We start from the raw sequence: 13,305 nt of genomic DNA on the forward strand, positions 1-13,305 counted from the left end.
AGCTGCTTTGGCACAGCTGCAGAGGGCCAAGGGGAAACGCCTCCTGGAACGGCCCCAGCCTCCACAGGAGCTGGGAGCGATGGGCTCTGTGGTAGCCCCGCAGAACTTGGCAAAGCCAGAGAACCCCCCCCCCCCCCCACGAGAGGCGTTTTTCTCTCGCCTGCCCGATCCCAGGCCTGGGAGTCAATGGCTAGGAAAAGTAGAGGGTGGGGGTGGGGAGAGGGCAGCCCAGAGGACAGGGAGGACCTTTGGGGGGGGGGGTACATTACAAAAAATATCTAAATGGAAAGCAGCCTTTCAACATTGCAAACACCGGAGCTCCCTTTGAGGGGTCTCAAGACGGCGCTCCAGCGCTTGGGGTGGTCCTGGGGAGGCAGGTCCGGCGCTCATTCCAAGGGGACCCAGGGGCAGAGAAACGCTTAGGGCCCCCTGCTCTAGTGAGCAAGCTCTCTTCTTCCTTGTGTTGCACACATCTTGCACAGCCACAAAAACTGCTAAGGAACTGCGAGTGTGTGTGTGTGTTTGTGTGTTTCAAAAGAGGCTTGCATTGGGGTGCCCTGCTTTGCACCAGAAGCAATGGCACAGGCCAACCACTAGCTGGGCTGGGCACGAGCAGAGATGCCGGGTGAGCCTCCATTCCTCGGTGCAACCCGGCCCAGGCTCACGCAGAGAAGTGGGCGATTCCCCACCAAGGAATGGGGCGCTTCGGATAAATCCTGAATGGACATTTAGAGCCGCTGCCCAGCCTGAAGTCCAGCAATGGAGGCTTGGCCTGCCAGGCGGAGCATTGCCAACTGTGCCATCCACAAGGAAGCGGACGTTCCACGGCCGGCTGAAGCGGCCGCAGGGTTTCCTGCGTCGTTGTACGGGGCTTCAGTCGAGCCTTTCTTCCTTCATCCGGAGCGACCTCTCCGGGCGAAAACAGGACGCGGCTCCTTTAAGAGCTGTCAAGGGACACCACGCTGGATCCGTGGCCACGCCCCTTTGCTCTCAGGGGGCGGGCCCGGGCGCTTGATGGGCAGGGGATTTTCCACTCGGTCCCACGTGGCCACGCCCCCCCCGCCAGCCGCCGGTCACGCCCCCCGCCCGCGATTGGCCGCCCCGCCGGCCGCCCCCGCCCCCGCTGCGGTGTATGAACGGGGCCCGGCGGTGGTCACGCCCCCTCGCGCCCCGACTTCGGCAGGGCTGCCCGCGTTTCCAGCCTCCCCTCGGTGGCGGCGGCGGCAAGTCCGGCGGCGGCGGGAGCGCCGGCCGGTGGTCCGTCGAAGATGATCCTCTGCCCCCCGAGCGCGGAGCCCCCCCGCGGAAAGCCCTGCCAGAGGCTGCAGGTAAGGGAGCCGGAGCCCCAGCGGAGCCCCCGGGCGCCCCCTGCACCGGAGCCCCCGAGCGGTGCCCCCTCCTCCTCCCCTCCCGCCCCCCGGAGACCCCTCCGCGGCAGCCCTGCAGCGCCCGGAAGCCTCCGGCCGGGTCCGAACAGAGGCGATCGGTGCCCGCATCACCCTCCCTCCATCTCTCCCTGCGGCAACGCTCGCCCCGGTCCCGCCTCGTCCTGCCCGGGCGGCGTAGGCGGGGATGCCGGGGATGCCAGCCCGAACCGCCGCTGGACCGACCTGCCCCCCCCCCCTCCTAGCGCTGCCAATCAAACTTGTTTTTCTCCTTCTCCACTTGCGGTTCGGCGGCCGTGCCGCCAGGGGGCGCTGCGGCTCGCCGGCTGCCGCATCTGGGCCCGGCCGGGAGAGACAATGGACCGGGACCGCGAGTGGGGTTGGGGGCGGGGGGGAACGGGGACGAAGCGGTCCAGCTGTTGCCGCCACCGCCGCCGCTGCTCCGTGGGCAGGGGGCGTGTTCCTCCAGTTGTCCCTCTCCTGCTCGACGGGCGGAGGGTCGCTGCTTCCTGTTTTGGGGAGGGGGCGAGGAGCCTGGCTGTCCCTGGCAGCTTCGGCCAAAAGCTGCCCCTACCTGCCCCCCTCCCGGGCCTGGTCCCGCTTGGCCTCTGCCTCCCGGGCCCCCTGTCTTTGTTTGGCTCGTCCTGCCTTTGTCTGCTTGCCGTGCAGCGTCTGGGCGAGGGGGGCTGTTGGGGAATGCGGCTCTCGGGGGGGGGGGTCAGCCCGCCCCCCCCTCCGCCCCCCTGGGCACCGAACAGTGCCAGTTGCAGAGGTGGGTAGGAAGGAGAGCAGGGCCTGCCCTCCCATAGCCGCCTCTGGGTGCCCATCCTGCAAGGAGGAGTTTTCCACAAGTGGGGGCAGGGGGCTTGTAAATGGTGAAGCCCCCCCACCCCCCATTCCTTGTCTCTCCAGGCTGGCACTGCCATGGTGCCTCTGCTTTTGCTTGGGGAGGGGGCCTGGAAATGGGGCTTCCCGCTGCCTCCCCGCTCCTCCTCTGTTCACAGAGATGCCCAGGCCTGAGGCCTGCCAGGACCCTTGGCAGGTGGTGGGGGAGCTCCTCAGTGATGGGGAGGGGGGCTTCTTGGGGTTCCCCCTCCCCTTTTCCGAGGCTGCTTTAATTCCAGCTCTGGGGTCTTCCTGGAAAGGCAGCTTGCTTGGCCTGTGCCAGGCAGGGAAGAATCCCCCCACCATCTCCCCCTACCCACAGCCGGTTGGGCCCTGGGATGGTCCCTGCATCTTTGGGCCCTCCCGGATGGATCCTGGAGGCTCTTGAGGGGGCCAGATTTGGGGGTTAGGCTGGGCACACGGAGGCGGATTGCTGCTCCCCCATAGGGGCTGTTTCCTTGGGCTGGGGGCTCTTGTGCGTGGCCCCTGCCGGCTTAGCCCTTTGCTAGAAAGGTGGGAGGGCCGGAGCCTAGAGGCCCCTTGCTTTCTTTGAGCTGCTCCCTCCTTCCAGGGGCCCCTTTGGCTCCCAGGAGCCCCCTTGGCTTCCTGGTGGGGGAAGAGGCTGGCCAAGGGAGAGAGAGAGAGAAGGGTCCTCCCCAACTGTCTCTGTGGGAAGGGGATTCAGCCGCAGATTTGGGAAAGGGCGACAGTGAAGGCCAGCCACATTTGCTCTGGATCCGCCTTGAGGGTGGGCTTGAAAGAAAAGTCCCTCTTTTGGGGGGTTCTTTTGCAGAGAGCAGGACGAGTGAGATTCACCTCTGCTGACAGAGGCTCACCTGGGATTCTAAAAACTCAGGTGGGGGGGATACATGTCTCCCACCAAAGCAGGCCTCTGAACTTAGTGCAATGCCTGATGTGTCCTGGCTGCAGGCCCTGCTTTGCCTTGGCTCCAGATGGGACTCCCCCCCCCCCCACAAAATCCCCCTCCTGATATCCTGGCCAAAAATATACCTGGAGCAGAAAGGCCCCACCCTGGTCTGCCCAGCCAGGTGTTTCTTCCATGCCCTTAGGTGGCCTCGTGTGCTTTGGGTACTCCAGGAGGAGGGGGGGGGACTGTGAATGGCTCTGCTTCTAGCCCTCCCCCGCTGCATGGCCCCCTCCCCGACTGGTTGCACCAGGCCCAGTTTGCCCCACGGTCTCTGCTTTCCCGCCCTTCCCCGTCCAGCTGAGCAAGATGAGCGCCAACGAGAAGAAGGAGAGGCCCCCGCAGCTGCTCTTCGTGAAGGCCTTGGCCAGCAGGGGCCGGATCGAGGCCATCGCCCAGCAGATGGGCTACCACCCGCACTACCTGGACAGCTTCCTCCGCCTGCAACATTACCTGCTCCACATGGACGGGCCGCTGCCCTTCGATTGCCGCCACTTCATCGCCATCATGGTGAGAGGGCGAGGAGGGGGGCCCCCATCCTGGCCAGCGGCTGCTTTTGGCACTGCCGGAGCCTGCTCGGCTTACGGGGTGGCGAGGAGGAAAGTTGCCTGCTTGCCATTCCATCTGCTTGCTTCACTGTCCACCCCCTTCTTGACCCTCCCCTTGCCACTCAAAACGGAGCAAGGGCTGTGTGGGAGCTGCGGCTGCTTTGGGAAATGGTGCCCTCCATCCTTCTCAAGGGCAGAGACCGGACCTTGGCTCCTGCAGGAGCCTGGAAGAGAACCTGCAGTCTCCTCTCCCCCCTCCAACCCCAAAAAAGCAGAACGGGTGGGGTCTGATGGAGACTATGCCAGGCAGGGATGTGGAGGAGAAGGACTGATTCTCTGGGTTGGGGGCGCTGGGTGGGCTTCTGACTCTTGCGGAGGAAGGCCTCTGACTTGGGGGGTGGTGGTGTTCTTCCCTACTGATCTGAGCGCCCTGCGTGTCTCTTGCAGGCGGCCGCCCGGCATCGGTGTCACTACCTGGTGAACCTCCATGTGCTGCAGTTCCTGCGGGTGGGCGGAGACCCCCTGTGGCTGAGGGGGCTGGACTGCATCCCCCCCAAACTCCGCCGGCTAAGTGAGATCAACAAGGTCTTGGCCCATCGCCCCTGGCTGGTCTGCAAGGATCACATTGAGGTAGCCGGCAGGATTTGAGGAGGGGGCCACACTTGGGGCCCTGGGAAGGGGAGCGTTTCCCCCCCGTGGCAGTTTGGATGCTGCCCCACCCCCCATAAGTGTAGCTTATGGGTGGGAGGAGCACAGGGGGCACCCCTCTCCCACCCCATCGGTGACCCTCCCACGCCTCAAATCCTTCCATCCCAAATGGCTCCCTTGGGGATCGGCACACGCTTTCTTGATGCCTGAGCTGGTTCCCCCCACCCCTCAAAAAAAAAGTAAGGAGGGGGGACGCAATAAGGGGGTTTAGTGTTTCTGCCTGCTTGCTTACCTTCTACCGGAAGCCCCCAGGGTAGGGGTCCCCCCACAGGAGCTCCTGGCATCCGTGACCCATTGGGAAGTCCATTTGGGGGGGTCTTCCTTGGGTCGGTGGGGGGTGGGTGGGTAACAGGCTGAAGTTTCATCCCAGCCAGATTCTGGAAGCTGGCATTACTTCCTGGCTTCTGATTGGTTGGTTCCCCCCTAGAAAGAGCCTTTCCGGCAGCTAGTGCTCCTGCTTGGGGGGGGTTGCCTCTGGGGGCCACTTGTGCCTTGGAGCAAGCATGGTGGGGAGCGAGTGGCTTTGCGGGGAGTCACAGCTTGCTTCTTTTTGCCCCTCCCCTCCAGAAGCTGCTGAAGATCAGCGAGCAGAGCTGGTCGCTGGCAGAGCTGGTCCACGCCGTTGTGCTCCTCGCCCACTACCATGCCCTGGCTAGCTTTGCTTTTGGCTGCGGTTGCGAACAGGACCTCGGCCCAGAGGGACGAGGCTCCCTGAAGCTGGGACTACCGGGCAGCGTCTGCTTTTGTGACGTGGGGAACGGCTGCAGCCAGGAGATGCTGCATCTCAACCGCAAGCGGGTGCGTGCCTTCGGCTTCTCTGGGGGGGGGTGGAGGGGTGCGTGGACGCAGGGTGCCAGGCCCCAGTTGCAGGGCATGGGGGAGTGCCCTTTCTAGACCCAGAGGAAGGACCCGCTCAGTCGCGTTCCTCCCCCTCTGCAGTCCTTGGATTCCTGCATGGAGCTGGAGTCTCTTCGGGAGCGTGTCCACGGGTTGCAGGTGGGCAGTGAGGCCCGGGAAGAGCTGAGGCTGCCTGCCCAGCGGGAAGAAGGTAAGGCCGCCTGCCAGCCTCCCTGGAGGAGAGGCTGGGGAGGGCCTTGCCCGGAGCTTCCTGGCGGGGTTGGGGAGCCCACGGAGTCGTGGGGCCCTTTGAGAGCAGCTGGGATGCCATCTCCCCTCCTGCTTGCATGCAGGCCTCCCTCCGGCCTCCGGAGAAGCCCCTTGGCTGAGTGGGTCTGTCTTCTAGGCTTCGACGGGGAGTTTTTGGGGGCCGCAGATCTTTCCTGCTACGTCTTGGATCCCAGCTTCGGCTACCAGGAGTTTGCCCAGTGCAACGAGGACCAGCCCCAGATCTTCCGTGTTCAGGTGGGACCAACGTGGCAGTACCCAGAATCTTGGCTGGCCACCTCCCTCCCTCCTTGCCTGGGGGTGGACGAGCTGCTGATCTTAGCCCCCTTCAGCATTCCCTCATCCAGCCACCCTCTTTCTGATTTGGGCAGGATTATTCCTGGGAAGACCACGGCTTCTCCTTGGTAAATCGCTTGTATTCCGATATCGGGCACCTGCTGGACGAAAAGTTCCGTAAGGTGGACGGTCTTCACAGCTGCTCAATGGCCAAGCGGCAGGGCTGCGAACAGGCCACCTTCAAGCGGGGCATCTGGAACTACGTCCACTGCCTGTTTGGCATCAGGTGCTCCTCCTCCCCCCTCCTTCTGGGACCCTCTTGCGGGGCCAAACCAGCGCAGCTGACCTGGGGAAGGAAGGTGGCTTTAGAGCAGGGGTGTCCAAACCTGGGAACTTTAAGACTTGTGGACTTCAACTCCCAGAATTCCCCAGCCAGCATAGCTCAAGAACTTTAAGACGTGTGGACTTCAACTCCCAGAATTCCCCAGCTAGCATAACTTGGGAACTTTAAGACTTGTGGACTTCAACTCCCAGAATTCCCCAGCCAGCATAGCATGGGAACTTTAAGACTTGTGGACTTCAACTCCCAGAATTCCCCAGCCAGCATAGCATGGGAACTTTAAGACTTGTGGACTTCAACTCCCAGAATTCCCCAGCCAGCATAGCATGGGAACTTTAAGACTTGTGGACTTCAACTCCCAGAATTCCCCAGCCAGCATAGCATGGGAACTTTAAGACTTGTGGACTTCAACTCCCAGAATTCCCCAGCCAGCATAGCATGGGAACTTTAAGACTTGTGGACTTCAACTCCCAGAATTCCCCAGCCAGCGTAGCTTGGGAACTTTAAGACTTGTGGACTTCAACTCCCAGAATTCCCCAGCTAGCATAACTCGGGAACTTTAATGCTTGGGGACTTCAACTCCCAGAATTCCCTAGCCAGCGTAGCTCAAGAACTTTAAGACTTGTGGACTTCAACTCCCAGAATTCCCCAGCTAGCATAGCTCAGGAACGTTAAGACTTGTGGACTTCAACTCCCAGAATTCCCCAGCCAGCATAGCTCAAGAACTTTAAGACTTGTGGACTTCAACTCCAGCATAGCTGGCTGGGGAATTCTGCATATTTAAGTCCACAAGTCTTAAAAGTTCCCAAGTTTGGACATCCCTGCTTTAGAGGATGAACTCTTGGGTGGCTTTAGGGAGATGGGGGACTTGGACAGGATTCCCTCCCTGGTCTTTGTAAAAACTGTTGGTTGTTGCCTTTTAAAAATTGGCCGGAGAATTCCCGGCCTGTCAGGAAGGACCTCCTGCCAAAACAGCCTCGTTCCAGATGAATTGGAGGTCTGCTTTGGTGCTAAATCCAGATGGTTTCCCCTCTCTCCTTCCCAGATACGACGATTATGACTATGCAGAGGTCAACCATCTCCTGGAACGGATCCTCAAGCTGTACATCAAAACGGTGACTTGCTCTCCGGAGAAGATGGAGCCCCAGATGTTTGAGCGCTTCTGGAAGCAGTTCAAGCACAGTGAAAAGGTGGGTTGCGTCTGTGGAGCAGAGGGGAGGAAGGAGGAAATCCCCTCCCCCCCTCCGCATTCACCCAGTCCATTTTGATGGGAGAGGGGGGTGGGCATTCGGCAGAAACAGACGGACCCTTTGTGCAAGGCACACGCATGTGGCTGGGGTGGGGCAGCATGGATGGCGTGGAACCGGACCTGGACTAGGGATCGGTGGTGGGAGAAGCTTCCCCTGGGGACCCGCTTTCTGCTGAGGCTGCTGGGCGCTCCTCCTGGGCGCCATTTCCAGCAGCAGCCCTTTCCTCCCAAGATTTTGGCCTCATCGTTTTTTAAAGCAGTTCAAACGTACATTTTGCTACACACACACACACACACCACACACGGCACTACTGTATTTTTTGGAGTATAAGATGCACCAAGGTTTCGAAGAGGCAAATTTTTTAAAGCAGTTCAAACATACATTTTGCTACACATACACACAGAGACACAGACACAGAGACAGACAGACAGACAGACACACACACACGGCACTACTGTATTTTTTGGCGTATAAGATGCACCAAGGTTTCGAAGAGGCAAATTTTTTAAAGCAGTTCAAACATACATTTTGCTACACACACACACAGACAGACAGACAGACAGACAGACAGACAGACAGACACAGCACTACTGTATTTTTCGGAGTATAAGACGCACCAAGGTTTCGAAGAGGCAAATAAAAAAAAAAAAACGTTTTTGCACTCTGCAAACCTCCCCAAAACAGCCTGTTTTCATGAAAACGGGCCCAGTTTAAAAAAAAAAAAAAAAAAAGGGCACGCATAGCCTTTAGGAGGCTTATAGAGTGCTGCTGGGGTTTTTTGGGGGGGGGGAAACTCCCTGTTTTTTTAATCATTTCTGCCCTCCCCAGCCCCCAGGAGCACTCCGGAAGCCTCCTAAAGGCAATGCACGGCCATTTTGGTGAAGGGGCGGAGTTTCGGGAGGCAAAAAAAAAAAAGCTATATTCAGTGTATAAGATGCACCCAGATTTTCAGCCTCTTTTTATACTCCGAAAAATACGCTAATTGTATGCTGGTGCTGCCCCTTTGAGAGGGATGTCCTGCCCGTCTTCCGCCCAGCCAAGCTGTGGTTTGATTCTGGAGCTGCTCAGGCCTGACCCTCGTGGTGGGGGGAGTGGGGGGCTTGTGTGCCTTGAGGCTGGGCTCGATCTCCGCTTTGCCCCCCCCTCCACAGGTCCACGTGAATCTGCTGATCTTGGAGGCCCGGCTGCAGGCGGAGTTGCTCTATGCCCTCCGCGCCATCACGCACTACATGGTCTCCTAGGCCACGGGGAGGGCCCACCTGGACGGACTTGGACTCCTGCGCTCTGGCAGCGACCCCTCCCCTTATTTACTTGATACCTTCTCCTTTCCCTTCAAGATGTGAAAAAGCAGAGCCTTCCCTCCGGGCGAAGGACAGAAGCCCCAGGGCTGGCGGGCAGCTGACTGGGCTTTTGCTCGTCTCTAAGCCACGATTCTCGTGGACGGGAAGGAGCCACGGGGGACGTGGCTTCTGCGAACGTGAGGCGTGGGAAGGACATCGCTCCTCTTCCTTTCCCAGTCCCCTCTAGTGTCCGTTACAGTATTGGGGAGGGGGCTCCCTTCGTCTCGTGCCATTCCTGCTGCTCACCGGGCACACCCAGTGGTCCTTGGAGGGCTGGGGAAGGGGCTCTGGTCTGCCCCTGGGGTTTCTGGAGAGAGAAGAGGGGTACTTCCTGCTGGCTTCATCTTGCACTGGGAGGGGGGGCAAATGGGGGGGGGTGGAAGGATCCCTAGCACTTCTTCAGTGACAGCTGACCCGCTATCTTTCATCCAAACGGTACTCCGAAACCAAATTTGATCCACTCCTCCCCCTTCTTATACTGTCCCCCTTCCTCATATCCAAAGCCCACCCCCCCTTTGCAAAAGTACTGCCCTCCCTCGCGGCTGCCTTCCATGTTGTGGCCCTTGGCTGACCCCCCCTCCCGGCCCTTGTGCTTCCCTGCCCCGTGGTGCAGATACCCAGCCTGCCTCGGCTTTTCTCCTGGCATTCCCCCCCCCCCCAGTCCTGTGGCTGCTCGGGGGAGAGGGGGGGGTGTTCCCGCTTCTCTTGCTCCAAGGAGTGAGTTTGGGTGCTGGGGGTGGGGGCCCTCAGGCTGCAGCAAGACCTCTGCCAAATAGACGGGCGGAATAACTCTGCAACTGGAGTGGGGTGTGTCTTGATGGCTAACAAGGGGGCAACCGGCAAAGGAGGCTGGGGGGTGGGATGGAGGGGGGGGGAAACCTGGTGCAGGACATGTGGCAGCAGCTGACTTGTTTACTGTGTAAATGTTTTTGGGGGGTGGGGGGGAAACAAACCATTGTGTAGGGAAGAAAGAAAAGCCTATTTTTGCTATAAATATAAATGTTTGACAAAGTGTCTGGCCTGATTTCTTCTATCGCTGGGGGGGGGGGGCAAGGCAGCTAAGTGTCTTGGGGGGGGGCGTAGCCCTTCAGGAGCTGCAGCAGAACCCTCAAAGCCCCTGATTTTGGGTCACAATGACCATCAAAAATGTTTGGCCCATTGGTGTTCATTAAAATGTAGGACTGATTTAATTTGAGGAAGGGGGGGGGCTCTGAAGAACGAGGTCTCTTCTGCAGCCCACATGTGATTTGGAACGAGCCGCTGTTTTCTTCCCAGGGAGGGAATCTTCTGCCGTGCCCAGTGACTCAACCATTCCTGGCAGCCCAAGAGGCCGAGCGTTGTGGGCTGGACATCCAGAGACCCTTGGGGAGGGGTGGGGGGGGAAGGCCTGCTGTTTTGAAACAGGGACTTGCTGGGGAGGGATGGGGGGAACTTTGCCAGCCTCCCACAATGGAATTCTGCTGCTGTCCCAGGCCTTTTTCTCTTCTTCTCCCAGACAGAAAACAAAACTCTTTTAAAAATACATTTTTATTGTTTTTGCATTTAAAACAGCGAAGTCGTAAAGACCATACAAATAATCTCGCCCAATAACTATTCGCCTACTTAGTACATTATTTATCCTTCTATCCAATCACATTATATACAGTTTGTTCCAGTCTTGTCACCTTATACCAATCATAAAAACTGTTCCAAACTTCGTAATATTCCGATTCCCCCTTTTTTTTAATTCGAGGGTGAGCCGATCTGCTTTTGCGCAAGCCAGAGGTTTCCTAATTATGTCCAACTCTAGCAATAGCAGTTAGACTTATATACCGCTTTATAGGGCTTTCAGCCCTCTCAAAGCGGTTTAACAGAGCCAGCATATCACCCCCACAATCTGGGTCCTCATTTCACCCACCTCGGAAGGATGGAAGCTGGTTATCATAGCAATAGCAGTTAGACTTATATACTGCTTCATAGGGCTTTCAGCCCTCTCTAAGCGGTTTACAGAGTCAGCATATTGCCCCCAACAATCCGGGTCCTCATTTCACCCACCTCGGAAGGATGGAAGGTTGAGTCAACCTTGAGCCGGTGAGATTTGAACCGCCGAACTGCAGATACTCTGATGGGATATTTTCTTTTTTTCCAATACTGCGCATAAAAGTTATACGCGCCGCAGTTAGTAACGTGTATAATTAGGTAGAGCACATCTTTTTTTAAAAAAGTTTTTGTTTTTCCTTTCAAATTCATTCTTAAATATGCATTCTTGTAATTGCTATTTAACGCGTCAATTCATATCATTTTTCCGCCTGCATATTTACATTAAGAGCACATCTTTCTTTCCCGTGTGATGCCTAGGATAGGGGTCAGCAATCTGCGGCTCTGCTGTGGCTCCCTGTTGCTCAAAATATGGGTCACACCTGCTGATGTGCCCTGGCATGTGATTTCTTGAGCTTTTCAATTCCCCCTAGGGCCTAGGCCAGTGTTTCTCAGCCTTGGCGACTTTAAATCCTGTGGACTTCAACTCCCAGAATCCCCCAGCCAGCACAGCTGGCTGGGGAATTCTGGGAGTTGAAGTCCACAGGATTTAAAGTCGCCAAGGTTGAGATACACTGGCCTAGGCCAAACATGGGGAAATCCAAGAGAAGTTTCAGAAGAAAAAAGAACATTTAATTCAATTACATATACAAGTTTTGTGGCTGCTCAGGAAATAGCCAGGCATGGAAAGGGTTTTGTGGCTCTCCGTGATTTTTTTTTCCTGTGGGAAATGGGTCCAAATGGCTCTTGGGAGTGTTTTAAGATTGCCTAGGAGTTTTCCATTCTCCGTGTTTGGGGCATGTGAGAAGGGAGGGGGCATCAATGAGGGCAGAAGGGGCAAGACTGGCTCCCCGTGATGGAGGCATCTCCCTCCCCCCTCAACCGAGTCATTTCCTGGGAAGGAACTCCCCTTTTCGCTGGGGGGGGGTGAGTCCCCCATTTGAGGGGGGGCGTCTTTTCACTGGTGGCATTCGGCAATCGGGGCTTCCTCTGAATAGGAGAGAGACCCCCCAGCGCAACCACCGCCCTTCTTGGCCAGGCACGGGTCTCTCACCCGCAAACGGAACCAAAGGGTGGCGCAGTGGTTAAATGCAGCACTGCAGGCTACTTCAGCTGACTGCAGTTCTGCAGTTCGGCTGTTCAAATCTCACCGGCTCAAGGTTGACTCAGCCTTCCATCCTTCCGAGGTGGGTAAAATGAGGAGCCGGATTGTTGTTGGGGGCGATATGCTGACTCTGTAAACCGCTTAGAGAGGGCTGAAAGCCCTATGAAGCGGTATATAAGTCTAACTGCTATTGCTATCTATCTATCTATCTATCTATCTATCTATCTATCTATCATCTATCTATCTATCATCTATCTAATCTATCTTTCTATCTATATCTATCTCTCCCTCCCTCCCTCTCTCTATATCTATCTCTCCCTCTCTCTATATCTATCTATCTATCTATCTATCTATCTATCTATCTATCTATCTATCTATCTATCTATCTATCTATCATCTATCTATCTATCTGGGTAAAATGAGGACCCAGACTGTGGGGGCAATATGCTGACTCTGTAAACCGCTTAGAGAGGGCTGAAAGCCCTATGAAGCGGTATATAAGTCTAACTGCTATTGCTATCTATCTATCTATCTATCTATCTATCTATCTATCTATCTATCTATCTATCTATATCTATCTCTCTCTCCCTCCCTCTCTCTATATCTATCTCTCCCTCTCTCTATATCTATCTATCTATCTATCTATCTATCTATCTATCTATCTATCTATCTATCTATCTATCTATCTATCTATCTATCTATCTATCTATCTATCTGGGTAAAATGAGGACCCAGACTGTGGGGGCAATATGCTGACTCTGTAAACCGCTTAGAGAGGGCTGAAAGCCCTATGAAGCGGTATATAAGTCTTTAAAATAAAATAAAAAATAAAATAAATAAAACGGCGGAAAAGTTGGGTCCAACTTCAGTTGACTCTTCCAGGACGGAGAGGAAGGAGAAAACCCCGTCGTTCAAACTTTGCAAGGGACGGAACCGCAAGCTGGGAAAAAGCGGGCGCGGGAAGCCAGAAACGCGTCTTTCGGCTACGCGGCTTCCCTCTAGAAGCCGTCCCCACGGACAGCCCCGACCCGTGTCTCCGCCCGCGCCGAGACACGTGAAGAACGCTGGCAGGCCCGCTGTGGAGTCCACGGGCTGGGCCGAAGGCTGCACCCGCAGCCGGGAGCCCCGAAGGAAGCCCAAGTCGCCCAAGGGGGAAAGTTTGGGGAGGGGGTCGTTGGACGCTCGCCCGAGGAGGCGCAGCCCAGACCCCTCGCCGCCAGCGCTCCGGAGCCTCGCCCCCCGAGGGGCTTCGGGCGGCTTTGGGTGTCCGATCTCCCCCCCCCCAATCCCTCCCCCCCCCCGGGGACGGTTGTCTGCTGCGGCCCGAGTGCAGCGTTTCTAGTCCTCAAGATCGCGAGGGGGAGTGCCTGGCAGCCGCTTCCCGGTCGGCCGCCGGCCAGTC

General features: G+C 57.2%; 1 protein-coding gene across 1 annotated transcript; it reads left to right on the forward strand.

Annotated features, from left to right (window-relative positions):
• Positions 1-1,148: 1,148 nt before the first annotated feature.
• On the forward strand, positions 1,149-9,624 carry LOC106549682 (sestrin-3). Its single transcript, XM_087727073.1, has 9 exons — positions 1,149-1,328; positions 3,496-3,705; positions 4,191-4,373; positions 5,019-5,249; positions 5,391-5,499; positions 5,695-5,813; positions 5,948-6,138; positions 7,238-7,382; positions 8,594-9,624. Exons 1-9 carry the CDS (start codon positions 1,269-1,271, stop codon positions 8,681-8,683), a joined length of 1,338 nt encoding a protein of 445 aa, XP_087583199.1. The 5' UTR covers positions 1,149-1,268; the 3' UTR covers positions 8,684-9,624.
• The last annotated feature ends 3,681 nt before the right edge of the window (positions 9,625-13,305 follow it).

This window comes from Thamnophis sirtalis, unplaced genomic scaffold, assembly GCF_051295495.1.
Source record: "Thamnophis sirtalis isolate CommonGarterSnake01/CBP01778 unplaced genomic scaffold, rThaSir2_p1.2 scaffold_13, whole genome shotgun sequence".
NCBI classification, from domain to species: domain Eukaryota; kingdom Metazoa; phylum Chordata; class Lepidosauria; order Squamata; family Natricidae; genus Thamnophis; species Thamnophis sirtalis.